Source organism: Motacilla alba, chromosome 18 (genome assembly GCF_015832195.1).
Source record: "Motacilla alba alba isolate MOTALB_02 chromosome 18, Motacilla_alba_V1.0_pri, whole genome shotgun sequence".
Taxonomy (NCBI): domain Eukaryota; kingdom Metazoa; phylum Chordata; class Aves; order Passeriformes; family Motacillidae; genus Motacilla; species Motacilla alba.
The window spans coordinates 3,805,338-3,826,710 of record NC_052033.1 but is presented as its reverse complement, the minus strand read 5'-3'; the positions used below and the strand labels follow the sequence as shown (position 1 = coordinate 3,826,710).

The following is a 21,373-nucleotide window of genomic DNA, read 5'->3' as shown; positions in this document are numbered from 1 at the left end:
AAGGAACAGTGGAGATTCCCTGAGTTTCGTGTGCAGAAAGAGGCATCAGGATGAAACTGCTGGCATCAGCCACGCAGTGTGTGTGTCCCCAGGCCACATCTGGGTTTGGGGCTCTTGCAGGACACAATGGGGCTGGTGATCCATGGGTTTGCAGGACACTGAACTGTCCCTGTGATGGAGGTGGATCTCCTCTGCAGCCTAGGTGGTGAAAAGCTGCCCAAATCAAAGCTCCACCAGCTTTTGGAAAAATACCATCTGAGATGTTTGCCTGGGGGCTCCCCAAGGTCCCCCTGCAGAGACAGCCAGGGCTCTAAGATGTGCTTTGGACTCCTCTTCTTTCTCTTTCTCCTCCTCTCCTCTCCTCTCCTCTCCTCTCCTCTCCTCTCCTCTCCTCTCCTCTCCTCTCCTCTCTCTCTCCTCTCCTCTCCTCTCCTCTCCTCTCCTCTCCTCTCCTCTCCTCTCCTCTTTCTTTAGCTCTTCTGCTTTTTCTGTCTTGTCTTTCCACCTTTCTGAGATGTAAGCAAATTCCAGGAAGGCATCAGTTGTCTTTAACACCCAGAGGAAAAATCGAAGGGAAGGGTTCAATTACCCACATGAAAAATGAGTCTCCTAACGGAGCTCTATCCATTTGCTAGTTGTGCTTGTTTTAAAACTGAATTATAGAGACTGCACATTTTTCCAGAGACAAATGCATTAATTTTTCTCCAAACAGACAAGAGAGAAGCAGAGGGAAAATAAGATAATAAGAGTTTCCACAGTGATTTATATGCCTTTGTGAAAAATAATGGGGGCAGACAGCAGTGTGCTCCAGCAGCTGGGAGGAAGGGGCAGGGGGGTGGCAGGGACAACTACAAGGAAAACTGCCAGAAGTCCAAGTCTGATTGTTGGTTTTAGATGATATAAGATCACTTTATGTCTCTGACTGGCTTGAAAAATCTCTCTTCCCCTCTCTCTCTCTAAATATATATACATATAAAATATAGACCATATGATGCTCTTAAAACCAGCACAGACTGTGGTGTTTATACAGGAAAGGATTGTGTTTCTGGCCGACCTCTCCCCAGCCCTCCTTCTTCTGACGAAGGATAAACTGGGACCTTTAGAAAACAAAGTGGTGGCTGCAATTTTTAACAGATTTGCTCTTGTATATATTTATACAGGGCAGGCGAGCCCTTCCCCAGGGCAGTCTGCTTGTGCCTGTGGGCAGAGACCAGGGGGATTGAGTTTATTTTTTTTTTTATCTGTTCACTTTGGTTTGATTTATATGGTAAAAGAGATATTTTTATTATAGTGCACAGTAAATTGGGTTTCTTTATTGCTCATGAGAGCTGTTTCCCAAAATTGGACTATTTATATAGTACACTGATTGCAGTGTATTTCTGATCTTGATGTCTAACTGTAGGGAATAAAAAAAAATTACAGAAAATCAGATGTTTTTTAAGAAAACCTGCAGCTTCTCTTGAAATAACATGAAACTTTTTCTCGAGATGATGATGTGGCTCTCAGCAGCTCCCAGGAAATCATCTTGGTTTGGTGACTAAAGACTTTTGGTGGGAATTGGAGGCTCTGGGAGGTTTTGAAGCAGTTTTGTGGTTTGTCCATTGGTGTAATCCACAGGAAGCACATCCGTGAGGCCAAAGGCCACCCGGGCTGTGGTACCTCCACTGATGTTTCTCTGCAATTATAGGAATGATTCAATGAATTAATTCCCCGTTGGTTTCCCAGCAGAAAATCCTGCAGCGTTCAGATGGATGCGAGAGTGGAGGGAGGCTGGAAGTGATGCTTTAAAGCAAAACTTAAAATCTGTTCCAGGGCAGATGGTTAATTGTGTAGTTCAATTTATTTGCCTAATGCAAATCATGTCCCATTTGCCCGTGGCGCCAGGAGAACCAGATTCCTGTTTGTTTTGCTAAAAGCTGATGTTTCAGGGAATATTCTGCAGCTCCCACATGAACCTCTCGTTTGTGGCCCCAGAGGAGGATGACTTGCACACAGGACAAGCAGTGGTTGCCATGGAAAGGTGCTGGGATGGGGGATAAGCTGCCAACACCCTGTTGGTTTGCAAAATTCAGCTCTCACTCCCATGGCTCCAGACCTGAGAAGGTGCTTTGGCCTCCTCTTTTCCCATTCCCGATGTCTGTGGGGCTGGATTCCTGCCTTGGGCCAGGAGGGTGTTTCTCAGGGAACTTCCCAGCTTCCCAAAGGGTCTAATTGAAGCCTGTTGAGATTTTTTCACAGATTCATGGCTTTTCAGAGGAGAAATTTGCATATTAATAAGAAGCTGTTCAGACTGATTGGCTTAATGTGTTTGGTGTAAGTATAATTAAATGTCAAGGGAAATATATCATGAAGTAATGGAGCTGGAGTTAATTTATCAAAAAACGAACCCTAAAGAGGGAGACACTTGCAATAACAAACAGTTCTTCAACCTTCCTCCTTAAGATGATTTGCTTAGTCAGGGCTGGTCTTGGAGATCCTTGAGTGAGAGAGACATGAGGCTGGTTTGGGGATGGAGGTTTTTCCACACTCTCCCAATTACAGAGCCTTCTGTCCTGCCTGAGCCAGCCAAGAGGGTTCCCCCAGGTCCAGGTGGGGGAAGGTGCAGTCCTGCTCCCTCCAAGCCCAGCAGCAGCTCCTGTGAGGATGTCTGGGTGGATGTACCCCTGTAAGACTTCAGGGGTGCCCTTAGGGAGGAATAAAGAGATTGAGATTTATTTCTATCAGGTGCTGGTATGTTTGTACCCACTTTTTCCTCATCCCTCAGTCTCTACTCTTTGAGCTTTTCAGAACAGGTGCCATCTCCTGCTCTGTTCACACTCTAGCTGGGCACAAACCCCAGCCCACATAGGCACATCTTTAAAACAAACAAAAATCACAGTGCAGGTGCCAAAACTGGATGGTTTAAGATTGTAATTGAGGAAGGAGAGGTCCAGGCTGAAGGCTGTGCTGATCCCTGGCAAGGCTGTGGCTCCTGGCATCCTTCTGTGTGATGGAAAGAGGCTGGGAGCTCCCTCTCTGTGGTGCAGACATGCAGTGGACAAACAGGCAAGGACTTCCCAGCAAAACTTTGCTTTAGGTGAGTGCTGGGTTCATGGATTTGTGTCCTGCCACATCCTCTGCTGTCCTCTTCCAGCAGTGACTGACCCTCCTGTGCGGTGGGACAGCAAAAGGGAGCTCTTGATTTGCACTTGCAAGGGATGGAAAAGGATCATGTCCATTGTTCCAGCTGGAACATCCTCCTTTGGCATGACACGACATAGAGGAGAGTCAGCAGGTTGTAATGAAGAATCCCTTTTCATTTGGGCAGGACACTGGGAATATGATGAAATCACTGGGAGCCTGATTTTCTCCCTTGTAGGAATCAGCTGGTGCTGCAAGAATTTGGCAAAGCTCCTTATGTGTTAAGCTCTGCCCACTGCTGGGGTTAAACTGGACACGGTGCTGGGGAGACCACAGGTGATGAGTGTTGGGTCCTGGTCTGATGGCACGGGAGGAGTTTGTCCTTCCCAGTGCATGACTTTCCCCCTCACTGGAGCTGCTGGGAGTGCTCTGAGGCTGGGTTACAGGGCTCATGGCCAGCCCAAGTGGGAAGCACTGCAGAGATGGCTGATGAACCCAGCCCCAACCCTGGCAGAGAAAGATCCTTTAGAAGATGCCTGGTGGTGTCTCCATTCCCATACAAAGGATGGACACATGTTGAAGGGGCTGTGACCAAGAGCCCTGGGGCTCTTCACCTGTTCCTGGTAGGCAGAAGGCTGGGATTTACCTGCAATTAGCCATTGGAAAGAAGACAGTCTGAAACACCCCTTCTCCAAAGCCCAGCTGGACAGCCCAGAGGAGCTGGTGGTGCCACCTGTGATTGCCTCAGCTCCAAAGAGTTTCTTGTTCCAACAGAGAAAATCAATGGCTTGCAAGGCTAATGACATCAGGGAGTTTCTGCTTGTCAATAGCACTTAGGCACTGCTGCTCTCCAGATGTGCCTTCCAGCAGGGTGGATTTTTTGGGAACCTCTTGGCACAGTTTCCTCTCCCAGGCTGGCCATGGGATGCTGGGACATCGGGGTCACCTCTCAGCACAGGGAGGCCCCTGGGCACAGCACTCCCCACTAGCTGCTGCCCTCAAAGCAGCAGCTCAGCCCGTCAATAATTCATCAGAGCAATTAGACAGAGGGTTTGCGTGCTGTAATTAGCTGCGATCCACACGCTCTCCATCCCAGGAGAGCAGGGGGACAGGAGCTGAGCACGGGAGGCACAGCGGGGCACGGGGCTGGCGAGCAGAGCCCCCTCCTTGTGTGCAGCTGCTGCCCCTCACTGCACTGCAGCCAGGGCAGTGACCGAGGGGAGTGACACCTGTCACTCTGTTCTTCCAAGTTAGTCCAAGTTCTTCTAGGCCTTCTGATGTTTGCAGTCTTGTAACGAACTTTCTCACGCGCTTTTCCGTAAATAATTATTGGTTTACATTCTTTATTGGAGGAGGGGAAATTTGATGGACTGTTGGTTTGTCCAGTGTCATTGGAGAGGTGGCACTGTCATTCCTCCAATCCCTTTTGAAAATCTGTAAATGTTGGAGTCAGAAATTAAACTGCCCTTCTTTTTACCTTGGAGATTCCAGTGTCCACATCGTTTTATTTCATGTCCTGGAGCAACAGACCCCAAGGGGAGTGACCCCAAGAGGAGTAACCCCAAGGGGAGTGACCCCAAGGGCAGTGACACGAGGTCACACTGTGCTGCTCTGATGGGTCTCCCGGGGGTGTGTGACCCCCTTATCTCAGGGACACTGCTGCTTCCTGCCTTGGCTCCCTGGGGCTTGGCTGCTCTGCCCTCAGCCCGGGATTGCTGCTGCTCCTCCTGAGCAAGGTCACAGCCTGAGGTGCAGGAAGGATCTTTGCCTCTGGAGTTATCAGCAAACAAGCTGCATTCTCCACCACATTCCTTAGATGGATTTCCCAGCTCCTCAGGAAGGGACGAGGCTTCCTGGCTGTGACCTCGGGATGGGATGATGGCAGCTGTGACCTCCTTGAGTGCTGCACTGGGAGCTGGGTGTGCCAGGCCATTTTGGAGGCTGTGAGATTCCTGCAGTGGGTTGTTCTTAAATGCTGACCCAATGGTGGTTTGACCCAATGGTGGAAGGAGTGAAGGTGCCCACTGTGGAAACCCAGGGCACAGGGAATATTCCTCTGTCTGCTCTGGGCTGCCCTGACCCCCAGGGCAGCACTGACTCTGACCCTCATTCATGGAGAAACTTTCCTGGACTTCAAGATAGACTGGAATCCACAAAAGTGTGAAATGGATTATAGAGGAGCAGTGTGGGTGTATCACTTGGGGAGAAATTGAGGGTTTGGCATTTTTAGTGTGTTGTGGATGGCAGCAAGATGGAGGGCACAGGGTGTCATCCTGGGCTTCTTCTTCATGCTGCTTCTTCCTCCTTCTCCATGGGTTTGGGTGGCATTTTGGAATTGGGCAGGAAAGTCCCCATTGGGGCTCTGTGGGATCAGTTATTGGGTTAAAAGGGGAAATAATCCAGGTGTCAGTTCTTAATTGGATAGTTTAGTCTTAAAAGACCTTGTACCAAGAGACTGTTGGCCATTTTGTGCCTTCTAATGAAAAGCTGCAGAACTCATGGTTGTGAGGCTGTTTCACTGATAAGAAACAATAAACACCTGAGTTCAAACATGAAACACCAAACATGAAATGCCTTCAATCCAGACCCAGAAAAACCCACAACTGGTACCACCACACCCATGGCACTTGGTGTGCAGCTGGGAGGCTCTGCTGAGGACCCCTGGTGTGGGAAGTGGATTTGTAAGGAATCCTCCTTTCATTTCTCTCTGAGGCTTCTCAGCTCCCCAGGAGAAAAATCCTGGGCAAAGAGGACCTTTCAGAATATGTGACAGTGGCAGGAGGGACCTCACTGCCCTGGGCACAGGGACCGTGCCACGGGGGCAGGACAGCTGCCTCAGCACATCCTGAGGAAGTAAATAATCCAGGGATTGTTTCCTGACAGTGGGAGTGAGGCAGTGCTGCTGGAAACCTTTCTGACCACAGGCAAGGGGAAAAACCACGATTATTTCAGCCGGTGACACCCTCATCCTGCATGGCTTGCAATGCTTCCATGGGGATGGAAGAGCAGAGACAAAGGAAATTCCGAGGCCCCTGAGTTGTTTTGCGAGGGTGCAGCATCCTCTGAGAGATGGCAGTTGTATCACAGATCCCTCCAACAACACCAAAATTTCCCTGAGCTTTATCTTAGTGCAGAGAGAATGCCTCTACAGCAGGATGGGTAGGGACAGGAGACACCCAGGGCTCCTTGCCTTCTCCCAGGGCTATTCCTGCCTCTTGTTTTGCTCCAAGCTCAGCTTAATCCATCCTCATTAAAATCAGTGGCAAGAGTGTCCTTTTGCTGTTGGGTTTGATTTTACATCCAACACCACAATGAGTGATTTTCTTTTTTCCTTGCAGACCTCTCTGATCTTTTGCCCCTCTCCTTTCAGCTTCCTCAGTCTCACAGCTTTTCTTGGAGGGTTTTTCTTTTTTTAAATTTTTCTCAGTTTCCTGAAATGCATCTTTCCCTGTATCGATTTCACCTGAGATCTGAAGGAAGGCAGAGCAGGAGGCTCAGCTGACTCCCCTGCACACTCACAGCTCATCAAAGCAAATCCAGAGCCTTGTGAGAGCTGCTGGGGCAGCACAGCCCCTGGGCTTAGCAGCTGGCCTCATGGGAGGGAGGAATTAATCTCTTCAGGCAGCATTTTTGAATTTATATATCCATCCACGCTCCTGGTTACATCGAGTTATCACTCTTGCTAGAGCATCTTTCTTTTCAATCATCTCCTGAACATGCTGTAATGGCACTTCTGGGAGTGTGGGCTGGAGCTGGGGGAAGGGGAGTGCTTGTGAGAGCAGGTTTTGGGTTTTTTATAAATTCCTCTTGCAGAGTCACTGCTTAAAACGATCTGGAAGAAAAAAAAGAGAGATGGTGGGGGAAGAAGAAAACGAGTTGGTGGTGGCAGCAGTGGCCCAGGGAGCAGCACACACCCCTCTGGGGCTGTGAGGGGTGCACCAAGCCAGGATGCTGTGCTGGCTGTGCCTCAGTTTCTCTGTGCTGCTTGTTTGATGGCTCCATGCTGGGGAAGGCTCTCTGTTCCCCCAGGGCTGCCAGCCCTGTCACATGCCTGTCACCACCGTGTCTGGCTCTTTCCTGGAGACAGAATTCTGGCACTGTTTCTGGGGAGAAGTCAGAGATGAAACAAGGCCCCTCAGACAGTTGATTTTCCCTCTCTGCCCTGCTATTCCCCCCTATCTAGAGGGTCCCATCCACCCTGTGACCTTGTTGCACTTCTGGGAGCAGGTTTGGCCCTTCCTTACCCTTTCCACAGCACCCAAGGCTGATTGCAGAGCTGTGGGGCTCTTTCAGAAAGAGCAGCATTTCTTTGATAACAGTTTTCCCTGCAATGACCCCTTCAGTGGCATCTCCTTAAAAACAGCTCTCGCCACCACAACAGATTTCCTTTCCCACCACTGCCTCAGGCTGGGGTGCTCCAGATCCCAGCCAGACCCTGGACATTTCTCCAGAGGAAAATCAAGCTGCAGCAAAGCTGCTGAGCCGGGAAAAGCTAACAGAGGGCAGATTTCCCCTTTGCAGTTTGCTTTAAGGTGTCTGTTATCACATCCACTGGCAGCTCACCCCAAGCCGTGGCCCCCAGGGAGGGTCCTTGGGTGCTCTAACACCACATTATTGCCAGTGGGGATTCCCTTTGTCTTCACATCTTCAGGATGTGTGAGAGATCTTTCATACTCCTCAGCTTGCTTATTCCTCAGCCTGAATGTCCCAAATTCTTGGAGTTTCCCCCAGACAGAAGCCCTCAGCAAAGGTTTGACTCCTCTGGGACCACGTCTTTGCTCAGCCCCTGTGTAAGGTGGTTGCAAAGGGAGCTGCTTTAGGAAAGGCCATTCCTTGCTCTCTCATTTGTAACATAACAGCCTGGGGTTGGGTTATTATTGCTGTTTTTAGCTGCTGTTGGCTTTTCATTGTTGCTTTTTTTTGATAGATGGGTTCAATTTTGCTGGCATATTGCTCAGGTTTGCAAAGCAGATGTTGCTGCTGCGGGATGGCGGCAGCGAGGCGGGCAGGGAGCAGTTCATCACACACGGGGTCAGAGCCAAGGGGGCAGGGTGTGGGGGCTGCAGCTGCCAGGAGAGCTGCTGGTGGCATGGTGGTGAAACTCTCTGGGGCTGCAGCCACCCCCCAGCTATCCCCCATCCCCCTGGGAAGGACAGGACCCTGAGCTGTGGAGAGGGAAACTGCTGAGGATGGATTTGTGCGCCACCAAATGATGGGGTGGGAATCTGGTGTTTTGTAGATGCTCTTGTGAAGGCTGAGCCAGAACAGAGGCTGGGCAGAGTTAAAGAATAAAGCAGGGATTTATTCAAAGCATCTCCTCCATGGATCCACCTTGGGCAGCACAAGAGCCCAGCCAGGGCCACACCCAAGATGAACCCAAATGGTCCCAAAATGCACGAGCGCTCCCGGGGTCTCTCCCTTGGCTCAGCTCTGCTCCATTTGCACCTTGCAGTTCATTGTCCTGTTCCAGCTTTAGCCCAGGCACTCCCACCCTGCTTGTTTTTCTCTCTCCAGCCCACGGTGTTTGTGCTCCTGGGCCTGAGATTTGGATCATTTGTCCTTGGTGCCCAGCTGGAGCAGGAATTGTTTTGTCTCCCTGCTCTGTGCAGAGAGCTCAGCATCCCCTCATGTGAAGCTCAGACCCACACACCAAAGCAGCACAGAATCTGAAAAATATAAAAGCTAAAACCTGAGGCATCAGTGGGTCTGGGTGTGGTGCAGGAGTGATGTGTGTGAGGGATGGGATGTGGTGTGGCATGCAAGAGGGATGAGGAGGACAGAGAGGGGCTGGGAGTCACCTGCTGCTGTGGCTTCTACACCTTCCTGGTGTGCCTTGTTTAGCATGAAGGAGCTCAGGGTACCCAACCACCAAATCCTGTGGCTCTTCAGCAAATCACACCCAATCCTGGCCCAGGAGGGCTCTGAACTCTCAAGGGGACCATGGAGCAGGATGGACCCTGGCCCGAGCCCCAACCCCTTCCCACTTCACTCTAGGAGAGCTTCCCAGAGCAGCTGCTGTGTGGGATGACTTTGGGTGGAAGAAGGAAATTGCTGAGGTCAGGGGGCTGAGGTTGCACATTTTTATGTGGCACCAACTTGCTGCCTCCTTGGAAATCCCAAAAAATAAAGTCCTGCATCCTGGCCCTTGAAAATTCCCCTGTCCTACAGGAAGGGAGTGTTGTTACTTCAGGAATTCACTGTTATTCCAGGGAATTTAAACCTCTGTGCAGGAACCTCCCATGTGAGCAGGGAGGAATTTAAAGGGGCAGGGCATTAGGATGGTAGAGGTGTGCTGTGTTCCTGCCACTGCAAGAAGGGAGGTGGGATCCCATCCTGAGGGCTGGGCTTGAACAGGCAAAATTACCTGAGGCTTGGAACACAAACCCTGTGAGGAACAACTGAGGGAGCTGGGGGTGCTCAGCCTGGAGAAAAGGAGACTCAGGGGTGCCCTCATCACTCCCTACAGCTCCTGAAAGGTGCCTGTGCTCAGCTGGGGCTGGGCTCTTTCTCCAGGCAGCACTGACAGAACCAGAGCACACAGCCTCCAGCTGCACCAAGGGAAATACAGGCTGGAGAGCAGGGAAAAGTTTTTCACAGAAAGGGTGATAAAGTTCTGGAATGGCTGCCCGGGGAGATGGTGGAGTCACCATCCCTGGGTGTGTTTAACAAAGCCTGGATGTGGCACTGGGTGCCAGGGTTTAGCTGAGGTGTTGGGGCTGGGTTGGATTTGATGATCTTGAAGGTCTCTTCCAACCCAGTGATTCTGTGAATTCTGTGTGAATTATTCTGTGAATTCAGGTCTAATTCCAGGTAAATGGGCAGTGAAAGGAAGTGGGAAATCAAGGACGAGCTCAGGTGTCAGAGCATTTTGGGCTCCTGACAGTAAATGCAGGGAGGGAAGGGCTGGGTCAGAGGCAGGAGGCTCAGGACCACCCTGCCCTTGATCCCCAGGACACCCCCAGAGCTCTGCCCCCATCCAGCTCCCCGACCCCACCCAGGGCATTTTGGCACTAACATGTCCCTCGTTCCCCCTCTGCAGGGAGCTGATGCCCAGGACCCTGGAGGGGCAGATCACCATGGAGAAGACCCCCAGCTACTTCGTCACCAAGGAGGCCCCAGCCCGCATCTCCTCCATGTCCAGGGGCACCAAGCTGATCGTGGTGGTGCGGGACCCCGTGACCAGAGCCATCTCGGACTACACCCAGACGCTCTCCAAGAAGCCTGACATCCCCACCTTTGAGAGCCTGACCTTCAAAAACAGGACTACGGGCCTGATCGACACCTCGTGGAGCGCCATCCAGATTGGCATCTACGCCAAGCACCTGGAGAACTGGCTGCTGCACTTCCCCATCGGGCAGATCCTCTTTGTCAGCGGGGAGAGGCTCATCAGCGATCCTGCAGGGGAGCTGGGCAGGGTCCAGGACTTTCTGGGCCTCAAGAGGATCATCACGGACAAACACTTCTACTTCAACAAAACCAAGGGCTTCCCGTGCCTGAAGAAGGCAGAGGGCAGCAGCAAACCCCACTGTCTGGGCAAGACAAAAGGCAGGACCCACCCTGACATCGACCAGGAGGTGGTGCAGAGGCTGAGGGACTTCTACCGGCCATTCAACATGAAGTTCTACCAGATGACAGGGCAGGACTTCGGCTGGGACTGAGGCTGAAAGAAATAATTTAAGAAAAGGAAAATATAATATAATATATATATTTTTTTTACGTATCAGTAGAGAGGCGGGGGGAAATGCGGGGAAAAAAAAATAATAGCTGTGCTGAAACACGGTTTGATCTGATTTGGTTTTATTCTTTTTTCTTTTTTTTTAAACTGCTTTGTTTCCTTTCTTCTCTCAGAGAAGAGGTGCTGTGTACATCCACAAAAGGAGGCTGTGGGCAACAACAGTCTGGTCCTACTGACATGAGCAGCTTCCCTCAATGGGCCAAGGTTTAGCTCTGCCTCTGTAAAAAAACACAGGTGCAAAGTTTTTAGCAGTGACAGGGGTGCTTGGGGCAGCTCAGTGTCTTCCTGAAAGTTCAGCCAGGTTTTGGCTTGCAAGAGCCATTTTGGCCAGACCTCACCACTTTTGACAATAAAACAAAGGTGGCTTAATACCTAATTTGGCTTTCCAAATGTTACCTTGGGGGATTTTTTATTGCATGAAACATTTGGTGAATTTTGCTTCCACTTATCCAATTTTTTTGTTTTACTTTTACCCCCCTTAAATCAAGCTCTTTTCATCAGCCAAGCTTATTTTTCCTCTTAAGGAAGCCAAAACCAATAATCCTTTGTTTTGTTTTGAGAGAAAATAATTTTGGTAGCCAGAAGTGAAAGAACACAAATGATTCTTTTGACTTTATAATGAAAATTGCCAGGTAGTCAAAAGGCCTCATTCACAGCTCTGGCTCTAAACCAGGGCTCCCTATTGCATCCCTTTTACTACTCTGACAGCAAAATGATTTTCTAAGGGTTTTTTTTCCTAAGGGGGGCCCATCTGGAGGGATTTTGGGGATGGGAAGGAAGGTCCACACTGAGATGATGCTGATGGCACACCCTGAAGGTGCTGGGGGGACCCACCAGGCATTTTCAGGAAACTTCTTGGTGTCCAGTGGTCATGGTTTAAGCCATAATGATGAATGTTTTAAGTTGGGCCAGTCTTAAGTAGACTGGAGGAAGGGTTGGTTGGGAAAAGGTGAGCAATAATCATGTCCAGAAAGAGGAATGAGAAAACAATAGTTCTTTCCTAAAGGAGAACGGAGGGGGAAGCTGGAAGGGTGTGAAGGGCTTTAAAAACTGTCAGGCAAAACCTTTACCACGTTTCTTTAGCTGGTGGAAATGTTTCAGTGACAGGAATCTGTTAGTGAAGCAGAGTCTTTTATTCCATGGGCTCATTTATCTGCTGGCTTTTGATCTTCAGCGTTTCTGAGCTCTGGGGCTACCCAGTTACACCTTGGGGCTGCACAAAGCACATGGCAGTGCTCCCTCTCCTGAGCCCAGCTCTGAGGAGTGCCTGAAGGGGTAAAACAAACTGTGGGGGGATCCCCCAGGAATGGGGTTAGGAAGAAGCCTGGGGATTGAGTTCACTGGCTCCCTGCATACCAGCAAAAATGTTAATAAAATCCCAGAAGAGCAGAGATTTCAGAGTCCAAAGAGAATTGGATCAGAAGTTACAATTTCACCTGTGAGGGAGGCATTTCCACCTTGGCAAGTTAGGAAAAGAGTTTGGTGACCCTCTCAGCCTCATGGCACTGAGTTCCTCTGCGCGTGCTGAGCCACAGCTTCTCCTGGCTGCCCTAAACCACCTTCCTACTCAGCCCTACACGCCTCCTTCTGTCCCCAAAGATGCTGAGTCCTGGAACCTTCCCATCCCCTGAAGACACAAGCCCACAGGGTTTTGCATGCCAGGCCCTTTTCCCAAGGGAATGAAAATAGCTTTATTCAGCTCGTGAAGCCCCCGGAGCTTCTCCCACAGCTGGCACTGCAAGGCTCTACCTGAGCCCAGGTCCCCATGCCCCAGCTGGCAGGGAAGTGGTGATGGGCTGGTGGCACCAAAGCCAGGCTCTGCTCAGCCCTCTGCCCTGGTGTGGCACAGCTCAGTGCCGTGTTCACTCCCTCCACTGGTGCTTTCACCTCCTCCCACATTTATGTCTCATTTTAAGGCCTTTTTTGGCAATGTGCCATGCCACATCTGCATAAACACTTCACCTTACAGCAGAAAGGAGGATGAGGCACCACACAGACTCCCAACATCCCTTCTCCTGCCTGCCTCCCTTCAGCCCCTCAAAATCCAGGCAAGACATGACCTGAGAAGGTCAGAGATGGTCACAGAGCTCTGGCTCCACGGGACCACGGACCCTCCCAGCATCTGCAGTTCAAACCAGAAGCTGGGAGAACCTTGGGCTCTTGGTAATGGGGTCACATTATCCTCCCCAGTGTGACACTGGAGGTGAGGGGAGCAATCTGCCTGTGCTGCTCAGAATGGGCATGAGGTGTAGCCAAAAGGAAGGAGGAAGTTTTTCGCAGAGAGTGGTCAAATACTGGAATCATCTGCCCAGGGAGGTGGTGGAGTCACCATCCCTGGATGTGTTTAAAAAAAGACTCTATGTGGCACTGGGTGCCATGATCTAGTTGAGGTGTTAGAACATGGGTTGGACTCGATGATCTTAAAGGTCTCTTCCAACCTAGAAATTCTCTGATTCTGTGATTCTGTGAAAAGGATGGTGGGTAATTATTGGGACAAATATTCTAAGAGCAAAGTTTTGGGGGCAGGAAGGGGGGATGGACAGTTCCCCATGCTGTGCTCTTTCATTCAAATGGAAAAACCAAGGTGGTAGTGAGGATGAGGCATCAGTCACTCACAGGCATAACCAAACGTTGCCAGCACCAGCAGGGCACAAAGTCTGAGGTCTTCCTGAAAAGAAGATTCTAGCATGCCATTTCTTTGGTATTTAAGGAGAATGAAGGTTGGGATAATACAGACATGCCTTTGACAAGTTCTTGTGGTTTAAGCCCAGCTGGGATCTCAGCCCCACTCACTCACTCCACAGGTGAGATGGGGAGAGAATTGGAAGAGTAAATCTAAGGAAACCTGTGGGTTGGGATAAAGACAATTTAATAGGTAAAACAAAACTACACACACAAGCAGAGCAAACCAAGAAATTAATTCCAGGCTTCCCATGGGTGCTCACATGCTCATCCCCAGGACGGCAGGGCTCCCTCACGTTTGGAATGGCGACTCGAGAAGACGAACACCATCACTCAAAAAATTTCCTGCTTCCTTCTTTTCCCATTTTTATATGCTAAGCATGATGCCGTATGGTCTGGAATATCCCTTGCAGCCAGCAGGGTCAGCTGTCCTGGCTGTGTCCCCTCCCAGCTCCCTGTGCACCCCCAGCCTCCTCACTGTAGGAGCAGGAAAAGCCTTGATGCTGTGTAAGAACTGCTCAGCCCCAGTGAAAAAACATCCCTGGGTTATCAGCGCTGTTCCTAGCACAAATCCAAACCACAGTCCTGTGAACAAAATGAACCCTACCCCAGCCAAAACCGGCAGACAAATATAAACATCACTTACGAGGATGATGCTTTAAAAAATCAATATAGTTATATTGCTATTTTCTCCCACACAGTCAGATTTGCACTACCATAAAGCAGCTTTATAGGGCCACAGACTGGTCTCCCCATATTGCACAAGCTGCAGCAATACCAAGCATTTTTTACAGCTGAGTGTCTGCACCTGCCACCAAATCCCTGCCATTAAATCAGAAGAGCCTTGATATGTACACAAGCCCATCAAATGTGCCTTTAAAAACTCTTCCCAGCACATCAAGCTCAGCCACTTAGGAATACTTTCCCCTAAATGCTTCAGTGTTTTACTCCCCCTCATTTCCAGGGGTTTGAATACCTTGTTGCACACCTTGTAAAGCTATTTAGGGATCTGGGGCTGTGATTGATTGGTTTTGATCTGGGCCATAAGTAGTTTTGAAAATCCCTTCACATATGAACAATGGCTTTTAAAAAGAGGTCATGCAACCAAATTGCTTTGAACTCTAATAGCATTTAAGCCTCTAAACTCTTTAGGCTTATTTGAAAATCCAGCCATGAAGTTTAGATTATTTTAACCTAAGAAGAATTGAAGGTAAACTATTGAAAACCACATCCCTCCTGGGCCTGCAGGGCTGAGCACGTGTATTGGAGGGGAAATCAAAAGTAGCTATAAATAAAAAGTGTTTTTCTTAAAAAAAAAAAAAGGAAAAAAGGCGGAAAAATATAAACGTTAACGATGAGAAAATAATTAGGTTATTAAATGCTTCTGGTCTCAATAATCAAATCTGCCATTAGGCATTGATGAAGCTCAGGCTCATATGTGAAGCAACATTTGGATTTTAGAACAAATCCAAATTTTGGATTTGTTTTAAGAAGAGAAAAAAAAAACCCATCCGCACCAATCTACAAGGCATCCTATAAGCATCAAGTGGCAAATTGATGGTAAGAGGTTTTGTACAATGAGGGTGGTGAGGCCTGGGTTGCTCAGGTGGTGGATTCCCCATCCCTGGACGTGTCCAAGGCCAGACTGGACTTGCAGCATCCTGGGATGGTGGAAGGTGTCCCTGGAATGAGATCAGCTTTGTGGTCCCTTCCAATCCAAACCATCCCATGGCTCCATGATCTTTGAGGGGACAGACACAGCCACAGATGGCACCACAGCTCTCCTGCACTGAGACCACAGGAGTGTGGGCCTGGGTGTGCTGAGCACCAGGATTGCCCCAAAATCTTCAAAAATCATATTTTCCCCCCACTGCTGTTGAGATGCTTTGGCACAGGCTCGTGGAGCCCAGTTCATTGCAGGTGAGATCTCCCTTTAACCCACCAGCCACAGCTTTCAGCCACACCTGGAGGGTGGGGAAGCTCTTTGCTCTCTGTTTCAACTGAAAAATTCAGAGAAATGGGGTTTTCTTTACCAGTGCAGTTTGGCAAGGCAATACCAGGTCTTTCTGCTGCTGTGAAACCCATCCCTGCCATTCCTGGGAGGGCAAGGCTGGGGCTGCTGTGCCTGTGGTATCCTTGGTGCTGATTTTGAGCCACGGGGAACTTTCTCAGCTGCTGTGGGAGTGCTGCCACTCCATGATCTGCACGGTCAAAAGGAGTTTATACATCATGGAGATCAGTGTGGGAGACTCCTCTGCCTGGTGTCAGGGTGGCCTCTGGGTGCAGCACTAAGGAGTCAAATTTCCAGCAATAATTTGGCCTTTCCTACCCTGCACAGGGTGATTCTGGCTTGCACTGATTCTCAGTTCTCCCACATCCACACTTCACACTTCACAGCATCAAGTCTCCAGATGAAGGGGAAATATTGCACATTTTCCTAACCATTAAAACATTCCTTGATTGTATGCAGCAGTTTCTGGGTTTTCTCTCCTCCCTCCTCTTCACTTGGTGATACTGTCATCCTTCTCCCTTTGGTGCTATTTCAGTATGGAAAAAAAATATTTTAATTTAATTTAAGAATGAAAAAGCACACATTTAATAAAGTTTACGGGTACTGAGAGGCTGTGCTCTCTTTTTGCTGGTGGCAGCAACCTGGAAAGAGGGGGCAGGTTTATGAAAAAAGGTGGGAAACCACAAAATTACCCATTTGTGTCTGATTTTGGTCTCCTAAATCTGACTCACTCCATGGCTCTGCCTTCTGTGAGCTCCCCAGTGGCATCACTGGCATTGTTCCCGTGACCTCTTGTCTTCCGTCACCATCAAGGTCAATGCCGTAGCCCTTTTCTTTAAATTGCAAAAATCCTCAAAAATTCAGGTCTCCCTGTCTCCCCCAGTGCTCACCCCTTTGCTGTCCCTGTCCCTGGCACGTCCACAGCATTTCTCCACTGAGATGGAAGAATTCCTGTTCGCCCTGACCTGGGTAGTTCAGGATTGAGTGTGTGAAACCCGAGGGGAAAGGAATTCCTCAAGAAATATATACAGTGGAGAAGCCCCCCTGTATCAGGTTTGCTGTGTGGTCAAGTAAAATGATATTCTATTTACTTTTTTAATGTATAAACAGATTAAGTCCCAGGGAAAATATGCTCCCAAACTTCATAATATTTTATTAAACCACTGAAGTTTAATACAATCTTTTGGCTTCCACAGAAAAAATTTTCCATTTCTTTTCTGAGCACCTTTGATTTTATTTTCTTTTAATTACGGTTATCCGGAGTTAACAATCTGGGGTTTGCACTCCTCCCAGAAAGGACTATCCAGATTAGAAGTGGGGAATTCTGCTGAAATACAGAAATCTCCACGTGGTGGTAAGAAGTCAACGACACCTGGGCAGAAAACTCCGGAGAAGCCAATGTCCAGAATTAATTCTGCTCAGCCAGGCTGCGTTCCTCAGTTCACAGCATTTCTCACCTAAAATACTGGCCAGCCATGGCTTTTGTGAGGAGTTATGCCTCCTTCATCAGCCTGTCCATGCTGCTTTTCCATCCTGGGGAAAGCTCTCCTTAGCTCCAGCCCTGCCCTCGGGCTCAGCACTCCTGGACACAGCTCTGGATCATCATCATCGGCGTGTGAAGCTGCAGGACAAGGCCAACACCACACTGAGCCCCCAGCACACAGCTTGGCCCCTGTCCTTCCAGTTCTGCTGGCCAAGGAATGCCCTGCAGGCAGCCTGGCTCGTGGGGAAAGCTGCTGGGAGCCAAGCAAAGCCCCTCGAGAAAGACCCAGCACCTGAATTTCCACGTTGTTAATGAGGAATAATAATGGCCACCGTGGTGCTGTGGTTCTTCAGACAGCTGTGGGGCTTCTGGAGGCCAAATCTGCTGGTGTGAGCGTTACCCAGGGTGCTCAGTGCAGCTGAGGAACTTCAAATGTTGCTTGTCAACCCCACCAATGTGTCCCTGCAGATCAGATCAGATCGGTCCTGGAAATGGAGATCAGCCCTGGAAATGGAGATCAGCCCTGGAAATGGAGATTAGTCCTGGAAACAGAGATCAATCCTGGAGATTGAGATCAGCCCTGGAGATTGAGATCAGCCCTGGAGATGGAGATCAGTCCCAGAAATGGAATCAGCCCTGGAGATGGAGATCAGCCCTGGAGATGGAATCAGCCCTGGAGATGGAAGGTCCTCATTCACAGACACACCAGCCTCTCTGAGTTTCTCTGTTAGTGCCACGGCTGTAGGTTAGACTTGCTTGGCCAGAGTTTCTCCTGCTCATTTCTTTTGTTCTTCCACCAGCTGTGTGATTTAGGGTGTGAGCAGCAACCTAAAGGAAATGACTGAGAGGCATTGGCTGGGGAGCTCTTACCTTCCCTTGGAAGAGAATCTATTGATTTTCTACCCATGGCTGGTCACAGAGGAGGTGGAAGTGGAGTGAGAACCTTCTCTTGAGCAGGACAGGTTTGAGAGCACAGAGGAAAGAGGCCAAACGCAGTCACCAATCTAATTACTCACCTTTCTGCTCCCTCAGGGCTCTGCCAGTGCCAAATGAGCACCAGGGGTGTCCTGGGACATCCACGGCTTGGGATGTGCAGTGCTGTCTGTGCCCTGAGCAGGAGCAGGCTCCTGAGAGGAGCAGGGCTGGTGGAGGCAGAGGGAGCATCCCACCAGGCCTCCCAGCAGCATCACCCGACCTGCTGGAATGCCAGGAGCCATCTCCCTGCTGGGTTTTAATCGGCTCTGTTGAGTTCTGACAGGGTCTGTTGGCCCTACAGTCCAAGAACTGCAATTCAGGGGCAGATCCTGTCCCACAGGCACATCCCCAACCACCTGCCAGGGGAATTATAGAGACAAACCCAAGGGGAATGATACACCACAACTCAAAAACCCCCTCACTGCTCCCCTTTCCTTTGACTCAAACCCTGTATTGTCCTGAGACCGAACTCCGTTTTTCCCCAAGGGGAAGATTCAAGGTTAAATGAAGAAATTATTTGTATGACTTCTCCTGGGAGCTGCTGGGGCTCAGGGCACGGCCAGCTCTGCCTGTATAAATTGGATATTAACCCTGAGTGAGCAAGATGGGAGCTCTCCCTGACCTGCAGGGACCCTGGTGTCTGGAAGATGCTGCTGATGTAGTAAAGGGCTGCACATGCACATCTGGGATCATATCTGGGCTTTCACCAGCTTAGAAAAGCTTGTAAATGACAGAATTGACCTTTTCCCAGCAGAGCCTGGTCCTGAATGCAGCATTCCACAGCAGATCCCAGAATGGTTTGGGTTGGAAGAGACCTTAAAGCTCATCTCATTCCACCCTCCTGCCTTGGCCAGGGACACCTTCCACTGTCCCAGGCTGCTCCAAGCCCTGTCCAGCCTGGCCTTGGGCACTGCCCGGGATCCAGGGGCAGCCACAGGTGGTCTGGAATCCCAGGGAATGGGCATCTAAATTCAGATTTTTATGTTTGAACCACCTAAATCCCTGTCAGACACGATGTGCCCTGGATGGGGAGGCATGGAGACAGGGAGTGGAGCTCGTTGGACCCTGGGCATTGTCACCTCAGGGGGCAATGCCACCCTCTGCAGGAGCCTGCAACCACTCCCTGGACAGCCAAGCTATCCCACTAGCCTGGGAAATTCATCCTGCTTTGACACCCCATATTTTACCAGCTTCACTGAAGAGAAAATTGTCATATGCTTCCACTTTTCGAGGAGCTGAGCTGTCCTTTTGATAGCAGCTGCCAGCATAAATATACATGAGAAACAGGTTTTCAGTTCCTGAAAAATGTCTAAAAATTGTAAACAATCCTCAAGTCATATGGGGATAAACAGTCAGAATTTTAATATTGTTTATAGTTTTTAAAAGCAACAGTTGTCTGAGTCGAGTCAAGCCAAGTCCTTTTGAATAGATAATTTTCAAACATTTGGTTTCAATTCTCCCAAACCTTCAGCAGAGAAGTCCCATTCATGGAATATTTAGCTTACAATTCAAAATGAAAAGTATTACGGAGTAGAAAACTGGATTTTCTATTTCAAAAAACAAATGGCCTCAGATACTGAACCATCTTGAAAACCCTTTTTATAAAAAAAAAAAAAAAAAAGGAGAAACAAAACCACTCAGCCAAGAAGTTTATCCAGGCTGTTCTTCTCCTGCTGAAAATTCCAGTTTTGCTGAGTTAGTAGTTTGTTTCACTTAACGAACAGGAATATTCCATCCAAAATCCAATCCTGCTTGTCAGGCCAAGAGCAGACATGGCCCTCCCTGTCCCCCACCCTCCAGCCCCCCACTCCAGCAGAGAGGTTCTGCAACTGGGGAGAGTGGAAAAGAGAGTTCTTTAATTTCCTTTTTGCATTAGAGTTCATTAGGAAAGATCCAGAGGCCCCTCATTGTGCCTGCATTTGCATGTCTTCTGTGGATGTTTAAATTATATTTTCCTGTGGTTGTTTTTGGGGTTTTTTTTTGTTTTGTTTTCTTTTTTTTTTTTTTTTTTTTTTTTTTTGGTTTTGGTTTTGGTTTGGTTTGGTTTTGGTTTTTTGGGGAATTTTCCCCCTGTTTCATGTGTCTTTCCTGTATCACTGGCACTGGATTGCTTCCCTGCTCACAATTAATTCCTGAAATAATTTAATTCACTTCTGTCACTGTTCCTCAGCTGCATGGCTCACACAAACAGAATTTGCTAGTTATATTGGTGGGAAATTATTTATTTAAGCTATTTGTTGGGAACAATCAGTCAAGTTCCATGGCAGGACTCCTTTTCCCAGGCTGGATAAGACATTTCTCAGGAAGAAAGGAGAAGTTACTAAAAAACTTTACTGGATGCATTTTGGATGCTTTACTTCCCCTCCTAAAGTCATAGAATAATCAGGTTTGGAAAAGCCCTCTAAGATCATCAAATCCAGCCATTAACCCAGAACTGCCAGGTCCACCACTAAACCTGTCCCCAGGGGCCACATTTGCACGTTTTTTTACACTTCCAGAGATGGTGATTCCACCATTTCCCTGGGCAAAAATGCACCAGGTCTGATGGATTTTGAACCAGAATTTAGTTTTTTACTCGGAGGGTGAGGAGGTTCTGGCTGCCCCTGGATCCCTGGCAGTGCCCAAGGCCAGGCTGGACAGAGCTTGGAGCAGCCTGGGACAGTGGGAGGTGTCCCTGCCATGGCAGGGGTGGCATTGGATGGTCTTTATGGTCCCTTTCAACAAAAAACATTGTGCGATTCTGTCAAATCAATTGACATGTTGGTTTGGATTATTGTTGCTGTCCTCTGATCCAGATCTCCCAGATGCACACAAAGGGGGGGTTCGTGTGGGAGATTGGAGCGTTTGGAGCCCTGGCAAACCCTCTGTGCAGAGGATCAGAGAGTTCCTGCCCTGAAACGCAGCAGAAAAGAAAGAAAAAAAGGGCTCCCAGATGTTTCACTTGACTTTCTATCAGGCTCTTTGCTACCTGTGTGGCCTTGGCAGAGCACTGGGGTTTCTTGGAGTGAGCTCCCATGCTCCTGTTGGATCCATCCCAAGCTGGGGAGCTGGCTGGTGCTCAGAGAGGAGAAGCCAAGCTGCAGCTATTTCCTCCTTCCTCTCCCAGCCCGTAGGCTGTGCTCCAGTATCTCTGCTGAGAGAAGGAGTTTTTTGTTCGTCAAATGAAATAAAGATTGGAGGGATGAAAGGGAAGGTTCAGGCAGCTGCAGGTGGGGAGACCCCACTGGAGTAACTGGAGTGCAGCAGCTGTCTCTGCAGGGCTCCGTCCTGCAGGATTTGTGCTTCACCCCTTCCTCTGTTCCATCTCCAGCCCCACTGGAATCTCATCATCTGAAGGTCATGGGTTTGCTCCTCACAACGGGGCACC

General features: G+C 49.2%; 1 protein-coding gene across 1 annotated transcript in view; it reads left to right on the top strand.

Moving 5' to 3' along the window:
- Positions 1–16,304, top strand: part of LOC119709524 (heparan sulfate glucosamine 3-O-sulfotransferase 3A1-like) — a 36,306-nt gene extending 20,002 nt beyond the window's left edge. The window contains exon 2 of the mRNA XM_038157422.1: positions 10,160–16,304. Within this exon, the coding sequence (XP_038013350.1) occupies positions 10,160–10,778 (619 nt within the window). The 3' untranslated portion in view covers positions 10,779–16,304. The remainder of the gene's footprint in view (positions 1–10,159) is intronic.
- Positions 16,305–21,373: the final 5,069 nt, after the last annotated feature.